Source organism: Melopsittacus undulatus, chromosome 6 (assembly GCF_012275295.1).
Source record: "Melopsittacus undulatus isolate bMelUnd1 chromosome 6, bMelUnd1.mat.Z, whole genome shotgun sequence".
Classification (NCBI taxonomy): Eukaryota; Metazoa; Chordata; class Aves; order Psittaciformes; family Psittaculidae; genus Melopsittacus; species Melopsittacus undulatus.
In genome coordinates, this window is record NC_047532.1 from 31,708,134 (window position 1) to 31,731,483 (window position 23,350).

The 23,350-nt window shown below is 34.1% G+C and overlaps 1 protein-coding gene across 2 annotated transcripts in view; it reads left to right on the top strand.

Moving 5' to 3' along the window:
• Positions 1-22,839, top strand: part of RASA2 (RAS p21 protein activator 2) — a 68,280-nt gene extending 45,441 nt beyond the window's left edge. Inside the window, exons 6-24 of one of the 2 annotated variants that reach the window (XM_005147036.4) lie at positions 275-358; positions 2,192-2,264; positions 3,559-3,635; positions 4,875-4,973; positions 6,916-7,072; positions 8,209-8,357; positions 9,667-9,781; positions 10,230-10,304; positions 11,029-11,152; positions 12,519-12,625; positions 13,857-13,943; positions 14,027-14,104; positions 14,476-14,549; positions 15,784-15,890; positions 16,170-16,252; positions 17,154-17,362; positions 18,575-18,678; positions 19,274-19,463; positions 20,417-22,824. In XM_005147036.4, the coding sequence (XP_005147093.1) occupies positions 275-358; positions 2,192-2,264; positions 3,559-3,635; positions 4,875-4,973; positions 6,916-7,072; positions 8,209-8,357; positions 9,667-9,781; positions 10,230-10,304; positions 11,029-11,152; positions 12,519-12,625; positions 13,857-13,943; positions 14,027-14,104; positions 14,476-14,549; positions 15,784-15,890; positions 16,170-16,252; positions 17,154-17,362; positions 18,575-18,678; positions 19,274-19,463; positions 20,417-20,447 (2,023 nt within the window). In that variant the 3' untranslated portion in view covers positions 20,448-22,824. Of the gene's footprint in view, positions 1-274; positions 359-2,191; positions 2,265-3,558; positions 3,636-4,874; positions 4,974-6,915; positions 7,073-8,208; positions 8,358-9,666; positions 9,782-10,229; positions 10,305-11,028; positions 11,153-12,518; positions 12,626-13,856; positions 13,944-14,026; positions 14,105-14,475; positions 14,550-15,783; positions 15,891-16,169; positions 16,253-17,153; positions 17,363-18,574; positions 18,679-19,273; positions 19,464-20,416 lie in introns of both variants that reach the window. The other variant, XM_034063527.1, reaches the window with a different exon arrangement.
• The last annotated feature ends 511 nt before the right edge of the window (positions 22,840-23,350 follow it).

Sequence of the window (23,350 nt, forward strand, 5' to 3'; positions counted from 1 at the left end):
GTGTGATACTGGAATGTCTTTTGTCAAGCAATTCCAAGAATTTAGTTCTCACAGAGCCCCCCAAGTCTGGTACGTTTGAGTATTACCTTTTATTACCATCCAGAGACCTGTAGTTATTCTCTACTTTCTGTATGTACATTAAGCTGGATCAATGTATATAACTGTGTAATACAGCAGGACTTAAGATCTTTTTAGAAAGGATTTTAGAAAGGGTTTTGCTTTTCTAAGCCAAAGCCATTACTTCACTGATCTATTGATTCCCTTTTCCTTTTAGTATAAAGGAATGCCATGGGTTGCCTCTTATAAATGGACAGAATTGTGACCCTTATGCAACAGTCTCTCTTGTGGGACCTTCCAGGTAACATTTTAGAATAAAGTTAATAAATCTAAAATGCTATGATCTTAAACTGGAAAAGAAAGTCATTGATTTTAAGCAAAAACTTTAAAATACAGAAAAATCTTAAAATGCTTTCTGCATACATTACATTTTCCTTTGTTATTGTATTCTCCCCTTCCCTGGCATACCCTCAAGATTGTGAAGATGTTTAGTCTGTTTGAATGGCCTGCACTAGTCAAGAACCATTTGTCACTCAGTTCTTTCTACTCAGGTTTTGCCCTGGATTCTCGATATCTACAATGTACTTCCTGTTAATTTTTGTCAAATTTCTGTATGGGATGATAGAGTCAGTTGCTCACTCACCTTCATCCGTTGCATGTTTTTCTTGATGGGTGAGTTTCTTTGCAGCAAATGTTTAGCAGCTGGGAGGAAGCAAGAGTAGGGATTCTGCTGAGACCTACCTGTGCCAGCATCTTCAGGATTCTACATTCAAAATCCCCACGATCTAAATGTCTCCTTTGTTTAGATCAGTAATCCTGAATAACTGTTGGGGTTTTCCAATTAAGAAAAACCCCGTATCCCACACGTTTACTACCTGCAACTCCATGTTCAATAACATCTAACATAAGCTAGGTTTCAGTTGTTTCTGTCTTGCAACATGAAACTGAAGTCCATTTACTGTCTCTGGTACTTAAGATAGTACTGGAACATCTTCTAGCAAACTTGTGTGTTTTAAACACTTCAGAGGGATTGTTCCCAAGTAATCTATAGGTAAATGGGACATTTTTTATCTCCTTGGTAATACATGATCACATTTTTATTTTTTTTTAGGTTGGTTTTTTTTGGTGGGTCTTTTTTTTGTTTTGTTTTTTAGGAGAACTAGGGGGTTTTAACTATTATACATAGGAAGCATGATGTTGATTGCCAAAGAAGGTAAATTGACATATATTTCCTGTTTCGGTCCTGTGATACAGATGGGATTGAGTGAATGTTCATCCCACAAAATATTTACCCTGTTGGTAGGGGATATATGTGCAAATCTGACAGAAGTTCCTGGTTAAGGTTTTCCCATCTCATGCATGTGTGATTCATGTATCATCACTGGAATATTTATATGGCCAGCACCTGAAAACAGTTGATATTTAGGTTAATTTTTCTTCTCCCTCATCTGTTTCCCCCATTTTACATTTGTTTCTTTTAGAAAGTATTTTACACTACCATAGCCTTTTGCTGTATTCCTTCCTAAAACATGTACAAGAAAAAGTGTGTGTGTACGTATATATATATACGTACACACACATACATACATCTCACAAGGAAGGGGGGAGCAATTGTTTTGTTTAACCCTGTGCTATTTAGCATTAGCAGTGATTGCTCCCAAAGAAAACATTCAGTGGCTTGGTGTAAGTCTCTGTTTGTAAAGAGGTAGTGGGTATTTCCCCAACAAAAGATGATGGGTGGGAAAACAGAAATTGGCAGTTGAGCAAGACAAGGAAATCTGTATTAGTAGCCCTCAAGCAGTGTTAAAGAAATTGTCTGCAGGCTGAAGCTTGAAATGCTTTAGAAATTGTTAATATGTTTTACTAGATATGTGTAAGTTACCTATGAAATGAAATAGAAACCTCGTGCTGGGCAGCTGCACAATTAACTACATACAGCACTTGAAATTTTAACTTTTCAAATTATATTGTGAAGAGTAACTCTTTTTAGGATTTTCTCATTGATCAAAGTGATCTTTAAAATGACAAAAAAAAATGTTTCAACTTTAATGCATGGATTTTCTTGACAATAGAATGTTTTTATAATTGTGTGTTTAAGTTGTCTATGGTAAAAAATTTTACCACATTGGAACAGGAATGACCAAAAGAAGACCAAAGTAAAGAAGAAAACAAGCAATCCACAGTTTAATGAAACGTTTTATTTTGAGGTAACTTTTTTGTGTTATATTCTGCCTGTTTATCCACTTTATGTAATCCTTCAAATATTTTTAAGCAGTTTACATAGCAGTACCTATCACAGAAAGCTCTCTTCAGCCAATTTGAAGACGTTTTACTAGCCTCTCAAATATAAGTAAATTTCTGGGGGCTGCCAGACAATCGCTTTCCCCTTTAGATTACATGTGAAAAATAGCTCCCTCATGGGCACATGTGAAAACTATCTTGAATCAATTTATATAACATCTGTTGCCATTGTGAGTTCTGAAGGAACTTTAACCTATCCTGTGGAATTCAAATATTTTCAAGAACACTGAGCTAAAAACCCCTCCAGCTTACTAGTTCAATAAAAAAATGAATTGATTGTACCAAATAAAGGCTAATTGTATTATTTTATTTTAAAAATTTTTTTTTGTTATTTTTTATTTTATTTTAATTCTATGTGAGTTACCAAGTTACAGTAACTAAGTTAAGAGTTTGACTTTTCCTCGGATTTGTCTCTAATATAAACTACATTTGCATGTAAGCATACTATACTGTTTGGCTAAGAGTTGGAAGTAGTGCAGCTGTTACATGCCTCACCTGCATTATAATTTATTGTGTTTAGATCCTGGTCCTGCTGAGGGACTTCAGAAATTGTTTCATACTTGTGCATAGAGTGCCAGCATATGGCATGTGTTTCAGTTGGCCTGCTCAAGATATACCGAGTATAATTTCTTAGGAACTATGATACTAGGGTAAAAATGTGACCCAAACCACTCTAATAACTTGATAACTTATGATTTGTTTGAGTTAAACTGAGAATGTAAAGTCAAGAAATGATGAAAATTAAAATAAGAAGTTACACTGATGGTATAACTAGGGCAAGAAGAGTGAGCTTCTTATTTGTTGTTTCCTTAAACATCTCAGAACTAACTTTAATGCATTCTTGGGGCTCATTCTGAAACCAAAGAACTTTTTGCCAGTTTTATGTCATACTTGCTTCTTGGGTTTTCTTTGTTTTGTTTCTTTGTTGTGTTGATTTTTGTTTGCTTCCCCCCCCCCCAATAGTTCTATAGTATAATTCCCTTAGAGATGAGCTAACACTCTCCAGGCTCCACCATAAATATCTTTTGACCCATTTTTCACCTGCTTTCTGTCAAAAGGCTGTTTGGTGAACTGAATTTATTTCTTTTTAGAAAGAGCAGTAATTATTTACCAGTGTTCAAGAAGCAGGGTTTTCTTTGTTTTTTTGTTATCCATGATATAACAGTAAAAAGTTAGTTAATAAGAAGAATTTGCTTGCAGGTAACCAGGTCCAGCAGTTACACCAAGAAGTCCCAGTTTCAGGTGGAAGAAGAGGATATTGAGAAACTAGAAGTCAGGTAAGTTACATAGATTAGAAAGTGCTGAATTATTAATAAATCATAGTAGTTTGTCATCAAGACAATAAATGTTGTATTTTATTGTACCTACAGAGAATTACTGATCAGACTTGTAGGAAGGATGTTTTCTATTATGTAAAATTACTCAATCTTTTAGTGTGCCTCTTGCTGAATAAAAGGTGTTTTGTTTGTTTTTTGAAGTAAATAGTGGTAGAGTGTATGTAGCAGCCTAAACTTGTTTCCTGTGCCTGCCAGTAAAAGAGGTGTGAAGACCACACACCTCTTTTATGGGATTGTTACAGTTTTGTGTTGCTTTTTGGAGAAACATTTGTGTTGGATCTTGGAACCCTTTTCTGCCCCTTTACACTTAAGAGTGGGTCTGTCTGTATTTATACTATGTAGCTAGAACTGCTGAAAGCCCCTGGGATCTAATTTATTTTCTTTATTGTGCTCATACATATATATGTGCTGTATCTGCTTAATGACACATAGTCTTCAAGGCTAGCATGTTTCCTAGCAGGCATCAGAAGAGGAATTTAGTGGTTAGCTGGTTAGTTTTAATAGCCATTGTAGAACTAACTTGGTATCTGCATTTTTAACTATTAGCTTCCTGAATATCTTAATTAGAATTGTATATTTCATTATAGATGCAAATATATTTAGAAAAATAGTCATGCCCCAACAAATCTAGTTTTGTTTTGTTGTTTTTTGTTTTGTTTTTGTTCTTCTTAACAACTGCTGTCTGTCAGAAATGTCAGAGAGGTAAGAAGTAATAGAAAAAACCCAAGGTGCATGTCTGGAGTCTGTGATTCCTTTTGAGGTCGTAAGCATATGAGCTGCTGTTTGGAAAAAACAAGCGCATGTGTTGATGTGGCATTGCAGTGTGCCAAATTCTAGCAACTAGATAGGGATATGTAAATACATTTGTTAAAAAGTTACCTGAGAAGAAATGTGCACAGTTTTGTGGGTGGGTACTGCTTAGAATACATATATGTTGCCAATATCACTTGTATTTACTGATGGAAGGCCTGCGAGTCTAACTATCACTGTTTTTCTTTCTGTTCTGTATGGGATAATAAGCCACTTGTTTGATTCTTCTTGATTTACTTAGAATGGGCTGAGATTTCTAACTTTTTCTGCCTGTATGCATGTGGATTAGTGCTGTAAGGCAGTTATTGTTAACTTGAAGTTTTTTATTTCTCTTTGGGAGAAAAAACTAAACAATATTCTTGTTTTCAGGGTTGACTTATGGAATAATGGAAATTTGGTACAAGACATCTTTCTAGGAGAAATCAAAGTTCCCGTGAAGGTGTTAAGAAATGATTCCTTTCAAGCATGGTGAGAAATGGTGTCTCAGAAGTGAATTTGCTTCTATCCTACAGATCCTGTCTTGCAAAGGATCATATTTTATTCTGACTATAAATTAAAGTATGTCTTCCTGTTCTAGTCTAGATAAAACATCTTTCTAAAGAGCTTCCCTGCTCAGTAAGTCAACCTTGGCAGAGGGTGCATTTAGCTCTTCTCTACCCCAGTCTGCACGCTCCCACAAAATAGAAGTTGTGTTTGAGGGAAAGCATGGAGAATGAAGAAAGGGAGGACTGAGTGTAGCTATCCTTCAGTAAGCTTCTTGGATTTTTTGTGATCTCTGCATGCTTTTCAGCCTAACCAGCAAATCAGAAACTTCTCAGAATTGCACCACTCATAGTTAAATTCCAGAATGAAGATGATGAAGAATTTATTTTAAAATAATTAAGTATGACTTTTTTTTTTTTTCTTCCTTGGGGTGGTTCAGAAAGTGATCTGGAACTAACCTGAAGTTGTTTCAGGGGAACAGGCTTGGAATTTTAAAAGCTGCAAGGGTAAGGCATGAAGGGAACTGGGGAAAGAAATACCTCTCCCTTCTGAAGTTCTTGCAAGCAGGAATCAGTTTCCTAGCCCCTTTACTGTCCCTGATGCTAGCAGCAGGAAGTGATGAGTGCAATAGATTCAAATGCCTAAAAGAGGATAGAATAATCTGCTTTTAATGAACCTTTAGGTGCAGAGAAGAGTGGAGGAAGCCCCTGCATATCCGTGTAGAAAATGCATAGGGAGTGGGCGAATAGGAGCTAAATGGGACACCTCTTGGCTAGGAACCGTTTCAGCTCTGCAAAATGTACCCACCTCAGGCTTCAGATGTCTTGCACGTGTCAAATTTGAGCTCTGGTTCTTGTTCTTACTGCTTGAATTTGATCCTAAACATAATAAATGTTTATGTGATTGTTTTCTATTTTATACATGGTGTATTGCAGACACTGACTTGTTCTGCCAGTGCTCTGAACTGATCAAAAGTTGCATGACAATATTAACATAATGACATGTCTCCATTTATCTACTAAGAGAAAGGTTGTATAAGCATGAATGCATTACTAGTGTATTATGATCGTATAGCTTTTTGAATTGTTTTTTAATTCAGCTGACGTACAGCAGATAGAACAGCATCACTAGTATTAAATCTTGGGAAAATAAGATTAAGACTTATGCTGTCAAATAGAAGTTCTTGTAAATCAGTTTTACTTTGTGCTAGCATGGCTTTGTGGGAAGTGCACTGATTATTAAAAAAATCTGAGCTCCTTATTGTAGAAGTACAAATATAAATGTTTGTAAAAAAAAATATCAAGATTATTTCAATTTGTTGAAACTAAGCTGCTTAAAAGCTGTTAAAATTTTTGTAGGGTTGCGCCTCCTGTTGGAATGCAGTTGAACTACAGCAAAAGCCAATGAAGAATTGCTTAATATATTTTTGTATTGAGAATAAGGGGAAAAGGCACTTATTTTTCTCTCTGTTAATCTTACTTGTTTCTCAGGAATGCAGCCTGTTAATGTTATGTATTTTTAGAGGCTTCGAACTAGACTGTTTAAATACTTGACACTAGCTGTTCCATCTGCAATGTCCCAACCCCCTAAATTTAACCTAGATGTAAAATGAGAAGGTCCGTATTTTCTAAACATAATTTCTAACTGTTCCTGCTATCCCAGTGGAGCTACAGGAAGTATATCCTGTTTCACTGTTGAGAAAGATACGAGGAAATACATGCTTCATTTTGTGGTAAAGGTGCAACAAGTGCTGCTGCTTTTCTTTCTTTTGTGTCTCAAGGGTTTTTTTTTTTATGTGGATTCCATTGCCGGTTTTCAGACTCAGTTAATTTATACTAAATTAAATGTGATAGTTTTCTTTATTATAGAATTAGTAAGATTAGTGAAATGTGAATCTAGTATTTTGGAATTGCTTTGTTGCTTTCAGGTATTTACTTCAACCAAGAGAAAATGGAAACAAGTCTTCTAAAACTGATGATTTGGGATCACTTAGATTAAATATCTGTTACACTGAAGACTGTGTACTTCCAACTGAATACTATGGTTCTCTAAGAAACTTGCTGCTAAAATCATCAGATGTTCAGGTACTGTGTTGAAAATTTATTTTAAAATGAAAACTTAAAGTGAGCTGTGCAGTCCTGAATGAGATACTGTGAATTACGCATATCTAGATTTGTTTCTTTTGTGACTTTGCATTAATTACTTCTGTCACAACCAGAGGAGCAGCTTGTAGAGCTCCAAACTTACCAAGATTTTCTTTTTATGTTAGAAGAAGCAGCACAGATAGTGAAATAACCTGTGCTGTGTGACTGGAAGGGATATAATACTTCTCATTGGCTGCTCTTTTCAACAATGTTTTCTCACTGACTGCTATTGGCTCCATGGATTTAGTGGTTTTCCAGGGACATTGATCCATTATTGACTCTGAAGGGATAGAGAATCACCTTTACCAAAAATGGTCTGCTTCAGAATTGATAGTTCTAATTCCACTTCTGAATGGCTTCTGTCTTCCCCAGTATGCTAATTGGTATGACTGGATTTCTCACATGGACATTGTGACAAAGAGCATATCATGAGACAGGAATCAGATCATAGTAAGCAGGCTTTATAGCCTTACTTCACATCAGTGTTGGTGAAGTACTGGCAGAGGGGGAGAAAGGTGAAGAGGAAGGAGATTGTGACTAAAATTTTTACTAGCCCATATTCAAATAATACTTCACTGGAGCTGAGGAAGAGCTGAGTATGTAGCTAGTGGCAGTTAAAGGCTATCTTATTTGCTTAGATGATATAACTCGATCATTTTTTAAACTGAAATTACCAGAATGGTGACAGACACTTCAGAACTGAGAACTCTTATTTTAATATTCTCTGATTGTAGTTGGCATAGTCCTGTAAAGATATATGACATTATAGTAAAGTGATTGTTTACTGTTTCTTACTTGGATTTGTGACAAAACCATATTCTGATTTTTTTAGGGAGAGTTAGAAAGGTGAGTAAATGCAAAATTTCATTATTAAATGTCAAACATAGAGTAAATAATACAAATTTTCAATTAGTATTTCTGTAGAATAGGAAGTCTTAATTGCCGTGTTATGCAACAAATGCTGTAACTTTCTGTTAAGCAGCTGTTGTCTAGATTGTTAGATTTGAGCTATAATTTGCTAAATACATGAAGAATATTTAACTACTTCACTAATGATTTGATATTCTTTCCCACAGCCGATTTCTGCATCTGCTGCCTATATACTGAGTGAAGTTTGTCGAGACAAGTATGATGCTGTTCTGCCTCTTGTTCGATTGTTGTTACACCACCATAAGCTAGTTCCATTTGTTGCTGCAGTGGCAGAACTAGATCTGAAAGATACCCAGTATGTATTACATGTCTAGTGATCTCAAGCCTGTTTATTTTTAGAGTTTCAAAGGGCTTCATGATACAATATTGTTAAGTGAGCATGTTGATTTCTTTGTCTCATTATGTAAACATGACTAAATACATTTGTGTTATAATGCTAGATTATAAAAAACATTAACTAAAATCACATTGCAGCTGGCAGTCAGAGTTAATGATTTTGTGCTGTCTGGTAAAATTTTCTTGGAGCTAGTGTACAGTTGAATATAACAAGGTAGCAGTCTGGAATTGTGTCTAAGAGTACACAGTTGTTAGTTTAAAATGTCATATTTGGCCACTCTTCAAAGCTTACTGATGATCAGATTGATACTTAACATTTTTCAAATAGCCAAGAATTTTATCCTGTTTCCTTTAGTATGTGATTGAAATAAGGGGTATTTTTTTTCTTCTGCAAATATGCCTTGCAAATAAGTACATATCCTCCTGCATGCCTTGCAAGTAGCAAGCACAGGAGTTTTTCCAAGTCGTACTGTATGGCCTGTGAATTTACAGCTCTGTGGTTAGGGCACAGAAATGAAGTAAGTAGTGGCCACGTAGTAATGTCCTCTGGAGGTGTGGAAGGGGTTTTGTCTCCACAAAATGGCTCATTTCAAAGCTGACTTTCTCCAGATCTAAATAAGATGAGACAATTTAACTGTGTAGAAAGAGGTGACTCCTGGAAAATAATATTCGAAACTGCATTTTAGTACACACATTGCGTTCTATTATAATCGAACTGTAACAAGGAAAGATTAAACTAAATCTCTCAGATTAGAAAGAATTACTTTGCAGAGCTGGCACCATTTTCTTCAAGAGCTATAATGAGAAAAAAAGCATAAACCTAGATTAAATAACTTTTGGTTAAAGTGTCTGAGTGTAGCAACATCCTACTTAATATGTAGCCCTGAGATTGTCTTTCACCAGCCTACTGGAGGAAGAATTGTATATTAGTGAGGTACAAGTCTCTATTATTTGTTAATTTTCTCCAGTTGTTCTTTCTCACACTCAGTACTGGATTATAACTTCCTTTGTCTACAATTTTTTAGGCTTTTCCTTATGGTTTTATTTCTGTTTCTGGTTTTGCTAATAGCTATAATAATGTTCTTTTTATTCTTTTCCTGTTCCTGAGTGCCGTTGCAACTTGGATATCTTTATTTCCTTACTGAAATATATGGAAATAAGTTTCAAAAAAAACCCAAAACTATTTAATGGCAAGCTAAAGTATTAATTGGATTTTGTAACTGAGCTGCTTATTTTTTCACTGTTCAAATAAAATTGTTTTCTTACAGAGAAGCAAACACAGTCTTCAGAGGCAACTCATTAGCAACTCGGTGTGTAGATGAAATGATGAAAATAGTGGGGAAGCACTACCTGAAGGTTACTTTGAAGCCTGTTATTGATGAGGTAGGTTATTCTACTGAAACTGTTTTCCAGACACGTAGCCCTCTGGGATATCTTGTATATCTGGTAGGCATTCTTCTTCCAGCTCCCTCTGTAGTAGTAATCATTCAGGTAGGGGAACTCTAGAGGAAAGTTAAATTGAGCAACAGTTGGTTAAGTGGGGAAAGCTACTTTTTGTTACATATGTTCCAGATGCTTGAAAATAAAATGGCCAATGGCAGTTGCTCCAGCCTCTAACACATTGCAGAATCTACCCACACGGTACATTATGTAACTGATCCATATAAAAAGGCACACACAAAAGTGGGGATGATTATTCCATGCTGTTATGGATAGTCAGAACCTATTTACAGTTTTACCCCTAAATCTAGGATAGAATATGGTTTTAAATAGATACATTTCCATGCTTTCTGTCTGAAAAATTGAATTCCTATAGTTTTGTTTGTTTCAGATATGCGAGTCTCCTAAACCCTGTGAAATAGATCCCATCAAAATAAGAGAAGGGGATAACGTAGAAATAAATATGGTGAGTTTCCTAGTCTGTTTTTTCTAATTTAAACTTTCTCAAGATCTGAGAAAAAAAAAACATTTTAAAGAGCAGCTCTCTGTAATGGAAAAATGAGTAATTTAAAGGTAGCAGTATAATTCTCTGATTCCTGAGTAAACAAAGGAAAAGTTGTATTTCTTGTCCATGTTTATGAACACAGCAAAGGAAAAGTCCAACAGAGAATATGGAGGAAAAACTAAACAGAGTGTTACAGTCTTCCAAGCCAATTTGTTGGCTGTTGTGATTCCTGATGTTCTGTACTTAGTGTCTAGATGATGATGTACTTAATCAGGACTGCTTTAACACTTTGCATCGAAGTTTTGCATGCTGCTTGTCTGTTGCCAGAGAATGATATTTAAGGCAATAGTTGCTGTAACAAACTAAGTTAACACTCACCAGGTATGCATGGGAAGTGCTCCTTCTTTGTAAGATGTTGCTGTCAAATGATAAAACGAGGTTTTGATAGATAGCTGTATATTGCAAGACACTGCCTGTATACTTCAATGTATCATTAAACTCTCAACACTAATAATCCCTTACAAATATTATGAAGCTTTTTAAATATGAACTGTATGAAAATACATAATTGAATAAGCAGGCAGTGCTTTGAAAAAAGGAATCACAGTGTTATGTTTACATTCAGGAAAATAAAACAAATGCAGATGTTAATGGTCTGAAAAAATACCTTTTTTCATAATTGCAGGAAAATCTACGCTATTATGTAGACAAAGTATTCCGTGAAATTGTGCGGTCAAGTATAAGTTGTCCTACCCTAATGTGTGATGTTTTTTATTGTTTGAGGCATCTGGCTGCCAAAAGATTTCCAAGTAAGTGTTCTCTAAAATCTTTTTAAAACAGTGTTCAGAGTGAAATGCTTAACTTCTGCATTTACCTCATGGGGATTGTTGAAATTCTTGGCTTGTCAAAAGCTGTTCCTGAACTTCTTGACAGTCAGGCACTTTATTCCGTTAGTCTGTAAGTCCTAGTAAAGCCTTGTTAGTCAGCAAGAATTGTGTGTTTTCTGCCACAAAAATGTAGCAGGTCAGAAACACTGCAAGACAGTAGCAAGAAGGAAGGTACCAACAGAAATATACTAAAAGAAAAGTGCAAGTAAATCAGGATTTAGTTGAAAGAAGAGTAAAATTTGGAAAAGCTGATCTCTATCGCTTCTGAAGAAGCGAGATGTAAGCTTGAAAATAAATTTGGTGTTTACATCTTAACTTCATGAGCTGCAACTGTTAACTGTTAACATTGATAACTTCGATGAGGTTAGCTTTACTTCTGCTGTTGCATTACTGCTTATGGGTAGTTTTGAGGATGGTTGATAATTTAATGTTTGTAATATGACCAGTATTAGAACAGCTTTATTCTTTCAGAGTGGTTTTAATATAGGAATAATGTGGTGCATCTGAAATACTCTTATACTTCAGTCAGTTAAAATCCAAAATATCATATAATAAGCTGCAGATGAAGAATACAATTCTCACAATATGCAGCCTTTCTGTAATTCATGTTTGTCACTGGAACTGAGGTAATATATTCCTCTAGTTTAGACAGTCCATTCAGAATAGCTAACTTCCCAGACAAATCAGATTGAAGTAGTCATTAGAGTAAGAATGTGATCCTACTGTATTTAGCAGTGTAAAGATGTAAACATACCTGAAATATTAGATGAGAAAATCCTTATTTACAGTATCAAAATTGTGTAACACCACCGTTTGATGCTGCAACTCAGAATTGAAGTTCATATGGGTTGACTGCATTTGTTGCAAAGAATTAATGCATTTGTATTGATTAGTGAGCAATTAAATTTATTGGGTGAACAAACCCAATAGTCCTAGCATGTAAGGGCAATTGCTACAGTATTTTCTCTTTTGGTTCAATATACATACCTAATGAACATGGGTGGTGTGTGTAAATGCTTACAATAATCTCATCGTTTGTAGTAGTAGAGCTGATGAGCCAGTTTTATGAGAACAGAACTTTGTTAGAGGATTAAATCCTCCATTATAAGTAGAACATTTCTTATCATGTTCACCTTTCTCATTTCATGCACTTCATTGATTTTTCTATTCTTTTTTAAAATATAAATGTCTCCTTTGATGTTACCTTCTTGAAGATTTTTATGTTGACTGTCTTCATTATTTCCTGTTAAGTTTAGTGCATGTTACATTTCATGGTTTTTCTCTGCAGATGACCCTCATGTACAGTATTCTGCAGTGAGCAGCTTTGTGTTTCTTCGTTTCTTTGCTGTAGCCGTAGTCTCACCTCATACTTTTCATTTACGACCTCACCATCCAGTAAGTTTTGTGAAGCTTTGTTCTGTTTTATTTATAATAGTGAAATCTGTTTATCTGGGAAGGCATAAGTTACTTTGACTGGGTCTGTAACTGGGAAGTAAGATTACTAAATGTCTAGGTTGAGTGTTCATTTTTATACCTCACTGAAGGAACTATGGCATTGCAGTTCTTTAATAGCAAATTTCTTGGTCTTTCTGAGATGTTCTCAAATGATGTAGAAGTGCTTTTGATATTAAAGATACTATGCCTTTTATGGGAACATGTTGCTTTGTTAAAATAGCCACATGACAAGGTTCTTTAAGGCATATGGCTAAACTGTGCATTGGTTTCTTTCACCGTGAAAGTTAAATATCCAGATGTCACTTTTAAAAAAATATTCCCATGTGTCTTAAACAGAGGTTGTAGAGTTATCCCGTAATTGGTCTGCTTATTTATTCTGGACTCAATTAGTTGCAATGGGTTGCCAAATCTTCCATCTTCAGTTTTCAAATTGTCAAGTAAGTACGCATAAAAAATAGTCTTCAAAGACAGGAATATGGAGTTATGACACACACACCCTCTCCCCTCCATATTATTTTAATATAAAATATGGAATATGTATGAAATCTTGTGTGTTGTGCCTTCAAAAGAATCTACTTACTCAGATTAATTCCTCTGACATTGTCAAGTTTGAGTGAAAAGATTACATGATTTTTATCACTCGAGCATTAAACATCTTAGAGGGAACAGTAAGACCCCTTTATCTCTCTGTGATATAATCCTGTACTAAAATGCAAGCAGTAAGGTAGCAAACAAATTGGGCAAAAGCCATAAAGGCCAAGTTCTACGTTCACCTTGTGTTAGGGAAATACCTACTATTTGTCTAGCAAAACAGTGTTAAGTTTTGAATCATTGAAAAGCATTAAATGTATAGTAATAAATTATAGAATTTGAGGGGTTTGAGATGTTTTATAGGTAAAATTATTTATCCAACTACTAATACTAAATTATAGTGGTAGTGAGTAAAATATTAAACACACTGAGTAGCTTACAAAATACATTCACAAAGCACAAATACTAGTAGAGGACAATACTGTGTATGCGTTTCTCCTGTGTGTGGAAAAAAAAAAGGAACGGAGATATGTCTGATTGCTGCATTGTGTAATTTTTGTGACATTTTAATTTTTAAATCAAAGTTTTACTCAGAATTATGAAAAAAGATGACTTCTGTCATTTTGTTTCTTTATTTTAGGATGCACAAACTTCTAGAACATTAACTCTGATATCAAAAGCCATCCAGACTTTGGGAAGTTGGGGAAGTTTGACCAAAAGCAAACTTGTAAGATTACTAAAATTCTTTCTCATTTCATAGACAACATTCTTTGAAAGTTTTTATTAATGTCAATGTACCTTTTATTTCAGTCAAGTTTCAAGGAGACTTTTATGTGTGAGTTCTTCAAAACATTTCAAGAAGAAAAATTTACTGAATCTGTTAAAAAGGTACCTTCAACTAAATTGTTTTTATGTATTTGAGCAGCCTTAATTATTAGAAGGTTGTGTTACTGCTCAGTTTAATACTAGAGAGAAAAAGAAAAACGGTGATTTATTTCGGACTCTTTTATTAAACAAAATCTACACATTTGAAACACGAGTTATACCTAGTGAACTAAGTTAACTTAATTTAAAAAAAAAAAGAAACAAATGTTATTAGATATGCTTATGGGCATCCCTTGTTACATTGTTTCTAGTCCCTGCAATGTATTTTCATTTCACCTGTTGTGTAAAGTAATTACTTTTTTCCAGGAGAAACTGTACATATATATTTTCAAAACAGCTTTTGGTTCTGATTCTGAGTAGTATTTTTAATTAAGTTCCTAGATGATGTTTCCTCTACTGAAAGCAAAGAGCCCAGTGGTCTAAGTGAGCCAGTACATCTAAAGGAAGGGTAAATATATCTTTAATCTATATCAGGCAGAACAGAATTGACTTAATTGTTTTTTAATTAATGCTGTCAGATTAATGCTCCTTTAAATGCTTGGTATACTGCATAAATTATGATATTTGTAACTTATGATAATTCTGTGTTATCTTGAAGAAATACTTTAATCAACTTTCTTAAGTCTTTTAGATACATCGGAAAAAAAGTAATTAAAAGCAGCATAAAACCTATGAAAGTCTGTCTGCATTTGTGTTACAGTTCAGTGTGTGCTCTGTGATGGTTTATCCAGGACTGTGAAATTGTTCTTTAGAAGAATATACAAATTTAATTTAGAAATACTTTTCATTCTGTTTGAGCCCAGCCAGCTAAATGTTCTACCTTTAAAGTAGGAGAAATAATTACCCTATAATTGTTATATTTAACTGTAAATGATAGAATGCTTTTATAAAAAATGGGGTTAAAAGAATTCTTCGTAAAAAAAAAAAAATTCCTTTTTTTTTTAATGTCGATCAGGAATAGCCGATTATTTAATTCAGACAGCATTTATGGGGAAAATTTATTATTGTTCCTTTAATTTACCTGAAAAGCAGATTAAAGGAAGGAAAGGTTTTTCTGTGAAAGAAGCATCCAGATTTCAAACAAGGAAGAACTATTCCTCTAACGAAAATACTAAACAGAAATGAAGGTTGTAGTAGTGGATCAGCACTTAGTTGTAGCAATTTGGAAGCTAATCTCAGTTAAATTGATGGTTGTCACTCAAAAAAAAAACAAGTTTCCAGTGAGTTTACTTAAAGTGTACTGAATACTTTTTATGCCTTCCTGTGCTGTTGTGTTCAGCATAATCTCATTTATATTCAGTTTCTGATCCAGATAAGGCCCATGTAGAAAGTAGCAGGAAAAAGAAAACCTTGTAGTTGGGTACACCTTAAACCATTTTGGGAAAATTTGGAGTCCTGGACATGAATAAATGAGTACCCATTCCAAAGTTACTGCTATGAACAAGAGTGTGGCTTGCATGTTTTTCAAACTCCTTTCCTGTTTACAGAACCCTGCACACCATCACCATATTGGGAGGTAATCTTGACGATCTATTTTGAACAACTAGTAGATTATTCTTTTAATCTACAGTGAAGCAGATATTTATGTTGCTGCATGATGAACAATGTGTTTTCTCAATACATGGTTTTGAATGCTTTTCAGAAGATTAATGGTTGCATTTTATTTGATTCTGTCTTGACAGAGAAATGTACAAAAGAGCTCAGGGAAGGACTCGGATTGGTAAAAAGAACTTCAAGAAGCGGTGGTTCTGTCTAACAAGTAGAGAGTTCACCTACCACAAACAGCAAGGTACATTATGTTTTCTTTACAATTATTTTTATTTCCTCAGTATTTTCAAAGTGTTTGCATCTGATTTATGCTTTTTAAGTTGTTTTTCTTTTCCTAAGGTACATATAATACATTTTACTTATGTTTGCCTTGATTACCAAATGCTTCTGCTTATGATTCACATACATTTCCTCAATAATAAAACTGCACATTTTGAGAACTTAACCTATGGTATCAGTGCCCTGAGGTTATAAAAGCTTTCTAAAAACAGTTTCACTCATCTGCTTACAATTTTTTCAGACAAAGAACCAATTTTCACTATTCCAATCAAAAACATCCTTGCAGTGGAGAAACTTGATGAGAACTCCTTCAACAAGAAAAATGTAAGTCAAAAGAATTTATACATAATTTTTTAATGTATCCTTTAAAGAAGATTGTAATTAATTTAAGAGTTACTGAGCCCCTGTTACTAAACACTTAAGCAAAAAATCTGGTTTGGATCTAGAATAAAAAGCTGTGTGCAGTATTTCCAAGTACTGTGAACATGTATCTCTGCACCAATTGTTATGACCAATTTTATGACTTCTGCCCTGTTTTTAAATGTCTAGAACAAACGTTAAAACTGCTGTGACATTATTTCAAGGCACTTTTATGTAAGTTTATGTATTAGTAGTATGGATTGTAGGATGTTCTACTAGAAATGGGGTATTACTGAAATTTTATTTATTAATTTTGATAAGAACTTTCTGTAATACCTTCCTCAGCTGAGACAATTGTCTGGGCTCACAGAATTATTCTGGACCTGTAACACATCAGTATTTCTACTATTACTTCAGTCCAAAATTCTGAGGCAGTGATAAAAGTACAGCTGTTACTGAGGCTGTGGATGGCAGAAGGAGAGAATTCTGAAAACCTCCTGTCCCTCTAAGGATATGAAGCATAAAGTCTGAGGTCACATTTTAAAGATGTGAATGAAGAGGACAGAAAATGCATTATGTTCTAATTGTTTAAGGGTTATTTGTTGGATGAGAAAATGGTGTAGGTGGAGCACAAGTTCCTGTTTTATTTGGTGTGTTTGGGCAGCGTTTTTTGCTTGTTTTTTTTCCTAGGGCTCTGTAGTGAAATGAAAGAGGTGAAGTTTTCTTTCCTTTCTCCCATGTCTTGCTTTCTGTCTTTATTTGGCCTTGTTGAATTCCTTGAGCTTTGAAATACATTTTTACATATTCAAAACCGTTCAATAACAGAATTTTTACTGAGTAGAATAATCTTGTGTTCCTTCTACAGATGTTTCAAATACTACATGGAGAAAAACCTCTTTATATCCAAGCAAATAACTGTGTAGAAGCTAGTGAATGGATAGAAGCTCTTTGCCGGGTAACGAGGTCAAACCAGAAGCGGCTTAGTTTTTACCATCCTTCTGCTTTCCTGAATGGGAACTGGCTTTGTTGCAAGGCTACAATAGAGAACACAGTTGGCTGTGCTCCTTGCACTGCGTAAGTTGCTTCTCAAATGAAAATATACATGTTTTATAGGACAAATAATGTATGATTCACTGCACAACTTGAAAATCTGAAAGTAAAGCTTTTCCTATCTACTTGAGCAAGTTATGCTACTAAAAACCTGTCTTAGTAATAGGCACATCCTACTGATTTTACTAAGCCAGTTACTTCATCAGTCACCATACGAAGAGAAGGTAACCAATTCAGCATGTAAATCAGAAATACTGAATATTGGTTTCTTTCCATGCAGAATGATAGATTTAGTAGTCACACAATTCAGATGCGAAGTTGAATGCAGAAATATGACACACCCAGATCATCTGCATAAAATAATTGAAATACCTTGCTCAGAGGGGTCAGCCTGGAAGTCTCTCTTTCCCTAATGATACTGTCTGGTCTATACAGTCACTTTTTATTTTAACCTTACATATTCTAAAACATAATGTACTAAGAAAATTAACTAAATCTTAGATGTAGATTCCAACAAAATCATTTGGGGTTTGTATGTATGTCAGGAAACTGAATAATGTCTTACAAAGAATAGTGTCTTTTAAACTGTTGATTTCTGAAAACAAACAAATGATCTGATATTTAAATATATTTACCCTTCACTGGATAGTTTGCATAAATTACAGACCAAAGATCTCAGTCCTCTAAATTTCAGTCTAGGTAACTTTCAGAAAACTTGTATAATACTTTATCCATGTTATGCAGTTCATTATTTTCTTACATTTCTCAACAGTTCAAAAGATTCACATTGCTAAAAAACTTTTGGTTGGTTTTTTGCTTCTGTTTTGTTTTCTTGGTAGGTTCATTGGGTATTTTTTCTTAGTGGTTTTTTTTTAGCTTGGTTTAGGAATGTATCTTGTCTTTGTGGTATAGTAATTTTTTAAGTGTTTAATTGTAATTTAATGGCCATTAACCTTACTTTGATATTTCTGAAATATTTTTATCTCAACATATGGAATAATGAATTCTGTTGGGGGAAAAAGTGATTTTTAGTATTGCTGTATTCATTGTTCTCAAAACTGTATGTGCCTGTTCCTATAGAACGCTTGCAATTAATGCTGTTTTGTGTAGCTATTGTGAAGCTGTCTCTGAGTGATAGACATATTAAAAGGCTAAGTATATTGACATAGAACTAGTTTTTATTTGCTTTCAGGAATGACTTATATTGACTGCTCACCTCTTTTTTTCACCTTTTAGAGATGTTCCTGCTGATACTCAGATTGAGATTGATGGCGACAGAGAGACAGAAAGAATTTATTCACTTTTCACTATCAACATGTCTAAACTACAGAAGCTGGAAGGTACTCAAATAGTAATTGAGAAGAATTAATACTGATGCTGCTCAGCCCTTATTCCTTAGGCCTATAACATCAATTTGATGTCTTAACTACTTACCTGAAAATAATAGAGAGTAGAGACACGGATTATATTTCTGTCATTTTATTGCTCTGGTATCAGATACTGGTCAGTCATTTCTTTACAGTAGACATAAGGCATGCACATTATTTTAATTGAATTTGTGTATATGAGATGTATCTAATAGCCGAAGTAGGGGGGCTGCAACTGTTGGTAGTTGCTCTTTTGTCTTTGCTCTCCTTTTTCTGACTATGGAGTGAATTCTGTTGAATGTGGTTGAGTTGCAAGAAAGCATTAGTCTTCTGTTAATGTGAACAGGAGAGAACTGGATGCTTAAGATGCTGAACACAACCAGCAGAGAATAAGCCACAGAACTGTAAATACATCTAGTTGACACTGTCTCCTTCTTTTGTCTTAACCGATTTTATGCATAAGTTAGAGTAAGTTTATGAATTAGAGTTCTAGAATCACCATTTATGTAATAGATTTGTTTGTTAACTATCAAAATTCTAATTGAGATAATTGTGGTAACTTTTGTAGAGGCTTGTGGAAGTATAGCAGTCTATCAAGGTCCACGGAAAGAACCAGATGATTACTCTAACTTCACAATTGAAGATTCTGTAGCAACTTTTCACACACTTAAACAGATAATAGATATTGTAGAAAAGCTGAATGAGTCACATGAAAAATACCGAAAGAAGAGATCATCTAGTGCTAAATATGGGAGTGAGTAAGTATCTTGTGTGATTCTGATGTACGTAAATGTGCGTTTTTTAAAAAAAGAAAAATCACAGGACAGACCAGGCTTGCTCAGATAGAGATAATGAAGCTAAAGGTAAATTTAGACAACACAAGGACATGGAGAAAATAGGGTACATAATATTTAGTAACGCAAATATTTTAGCAGTTACTAGAAGATAAAAGAAGTCCCACTGATGTGAGATTCACCTGTGTTCCTGTTGAGATTCCCATAAGCTGGTACAATGATTATGTTGCTTCCTTGCAACTTAATATTTGAAGTGCACATAAAATTTATCCCTGTTTGCCTGCCTTCTGGGTTTGTTTTTGTTTTTTGGGGGTTTTTTTTTTCAAAATTTCAAATTTCAGTTAAGAAACAATTAAAATACCAAGTTACATGGAAGTGCAAAACTTAAATTGCAGGAACATACCTTTAATGCAGTATATTAATGAATACGTTAATTGTAATTCACTTGCCATACTCAATGATAATATTTCTGGTGAAGTTGGAAGAAAAAAAAACTTAAAACCAACTGAAAACCACCAACAAAAAAATTAACTGGCTCTTTCGTGTGCATTGTTGTTCCAGAGCAGATTCTTTCAATTTTCTGCAATTCTGGCTGATAGACAACACCACTAGAAAGTTTTCTGATTTTTTTTTTTTTCATCAGTAAGGCTTGATTCACCTGAAAAAAAAAAGAATGATCAAACCTTGATTTGGTTTTCCCTAGTTTAGTATCAACTCAAGTTGTTAAGGAGAGTTAACTGATTTAGAGGTCTCACATGAAAGTACATGGTTTTCCACAAAACCTAATATTTCTCAAGTAGTGGTAAAAATTATGCAAAAAAATCAGTTTTTATTAATAAATTAAAATTGTATGAGGAGAACCTAAAAGCTAATATTAACCTTAAAATATTTAAATACAGTATTTTGTTTTTTTCCAGAGAAAATCCAATTGTTGGAAAAGTTTCCTAACCAGAACAAACTGCAGCACACTTGGATGAAAAAAGAAACTGGAAATGTTCTTGGTTGTCTTTTTTTATTTGTTTTGTTCCTTAAATCATTATATGCCTTTTTACAAAGTATTTAAGAATGAGCATAAATGTTAGTTGTGTTGACAATCTATTTAATATTTAATAGAAAAATGTCTACTTGGAAATTTGGTCTTAAGTTTATTTGCCTTTTGCTGAAGAACTTGAAGTTCTAGGTTCTTGGATTAACAGGTGTGAGTAAATCTAAATATTGTTTTGCCATTGTTGTTTTATTGGGAAGAACTTCTAAACAAATAAGCTTTGTAGTGGAAGAAAATCCACATGGCGTTTGTTGGTTGGATGACATCTCTCAATACATACACTGCAAACTTGCATGAGTTTACCATGAGTGCCTGCCCTGCTGATACAGATCTTGGAATAGAAATCCCAAGATACTATGATATGGGAAAGATCTGAAGCTTCACACTCAACTCATTTGACTTTTTTTCTTGTAGTAGGTGTTGTCAGGACTTCATTTATCTACATCTGAAGTCTTACAAAATTGTGCAGTATGCTACAAATAGTCTGGACAACAGATAGCAGTGTTAGTTATATTTTTAAGTACTAAAGAAGAAGAAATCAGGGAATTTATGTTGTACCTCTTGTTTACATTTGGGATGAGTATAGTATATGGAGTGACATTAGACCACTATCTATTTTCCTTAGGATTTTTAAGGTACATAGTTTTTCTTAATCTAAAAAGAAATGCAGGGTAGCAACATTTTTTTAAAATAAGTTTGCCTACAAATAGAAAAATTTAAATGTGAACTGATTGTGGTTAAGTACTGATCAATTTACATCATCCCATGTATAATCTTACTTTTTTAATAAAAAGTAATAACTAGGTCCAGCTCACCTTTTGACTACAAATCTAATAAATAATCTCTTGTAATCACTCAAAGCACTTTAGATATCTGGACTATCCCAGATTATTTTTAGATACTTTGTAGTATCTGCTTGTTATGATCAGTTGAATGATCAACATTGTTTTGTCTTAAAGCAATGCTTCATTGAGTGTTTTTGTATCTTTAGTTATATGAATTCGTATTTGCCACTTAACACAATTTTAAACTGGCATTCTTGACTTTAGTAACATTAATTTTGCTCATGTCATCTGAGAAGCTAGATTTACGCTGAAAGAACATATATGTATATAACCAGGAGGAAGCAAAGGTATTACTGTGGCAACTTTGCTTCATCAGTATTAAATACAGTGGTACTCCTTGAAATATTATTTTTTAATAATAACTGTATGTGGTATGTTTATTTTTGGAGCATTTGCTCTGGAGTCTTTTATTGTTTGGTGTATTTTGGGGGGGTATTGTTCTTTTACAGTCATGATCTGGCCAAATTAATTAGGAATGTAATTTACAAATAGAATAGAAATCCACCATGCTTGAAACTGTAAGCTGTTTAAATTACTATACATCTATTATACTGTTGTAGGGAGACTTTCTGTGATAAGAGTAAGTTAGCAAGACAGGATTGAATATCCTTTGGAATGAATGTAACTGATTAGGATAACTATCTTGGTTTAATACCAGAGAAACCATTTTAGAATATCCAGGATTCAGTACTAGTACGTGCAACGTCACAATCATTTATTCATGTCCACTGTTTTTGCCTTTTCCTTCTTTACACATTTGATGTATTCTAAGGGACTTCTATTTGCCAGCAGTTGAAACTGGGGAGTGGAGAGGAGCGAATACAGTAATGCCAAGAAATGAGTTTTGCCAAGGTAGAGTGGGTCTGATTGTCAGTCATAAAATGCTCCATTAACAAAAAGCTGCCATTAAACAAAGTTGAATGTGGCTGAGTGTCAAAGTTAGATTTTGCTGTATATGGATAAACTCTGTGGCAATGTATCTGTTCCTTGGAGCCATTTTCTGTTTTAAAAATCAAATTTACAAAAAAATAAATTGTATGCTCTTGAAACAATTTTTTCTTTTTTCTTTTCTTTTAAATATGCACTTTTTATTTTGCTTTGGTACTGGAATATCTAGGGGAAAAGAAAAAAGGACATTGAATATTTGTGACCATTAAGATTTGATTTCTCATTTTATAATGTTTTAAAATTCAGTAGATGTTCTAGAATTTAATTAGGTACGAGTAGAATGATTAATAATAAAAGTTGCCTTCATTTTGATTAGTCTAGAAAGATGATGTTAATCAGTAATTCTGTTAGGATTGTAAATTATCATTAGTTTTAATTTGTATTATGATGATGTATCGTTGAATGTATTTTTATTTAAATTTTATTTTCTTATCAAGACATTAAAATGTTTTGTAACATTGCTTGAGAATAACTCACAAATAAATTACAACAAACTTGAGGTACACTGTTTATTGCAAGTCTTTGGTTTTTAATGTGTTAACATTTATCTGAAGACTGAATTAATTGGTTTTACTTACAGGAGTTGGGTCTAAAGTGATAAATCTAGTTGAAAAGGAAAAGAAAACCAAACCCATGATGTCAAGCTGAGGTATCTAGCTGTTCATGTACTGTATTATTAGATTCTAGCTAAGGCTGACGGTTGGAAAGAGAAGTGGCAGTTAAATCATAGAATCATAGAATAGTTAGGATTGGAAAGGACCTCAAGATCATCTAGTTCCAACCCCCCTGCCATGGGCAGGGACACCTCACACTAAACCATATCACCCAAGGCTTCCTCCAACCTGGTCTTGAACACTGCCAGGGATGGAGCATTCACAACCTCCCTGGGCAACCCATTCCAGTACCTCACCACCCTAACAGTAAAGAATTTCTTCCTTATATCAAGTCTAAACCTCTGCTGTTTAAGTTTCAATTCGTTACCCCTTGTCGTATCACTACAGTCCCTAATGAAT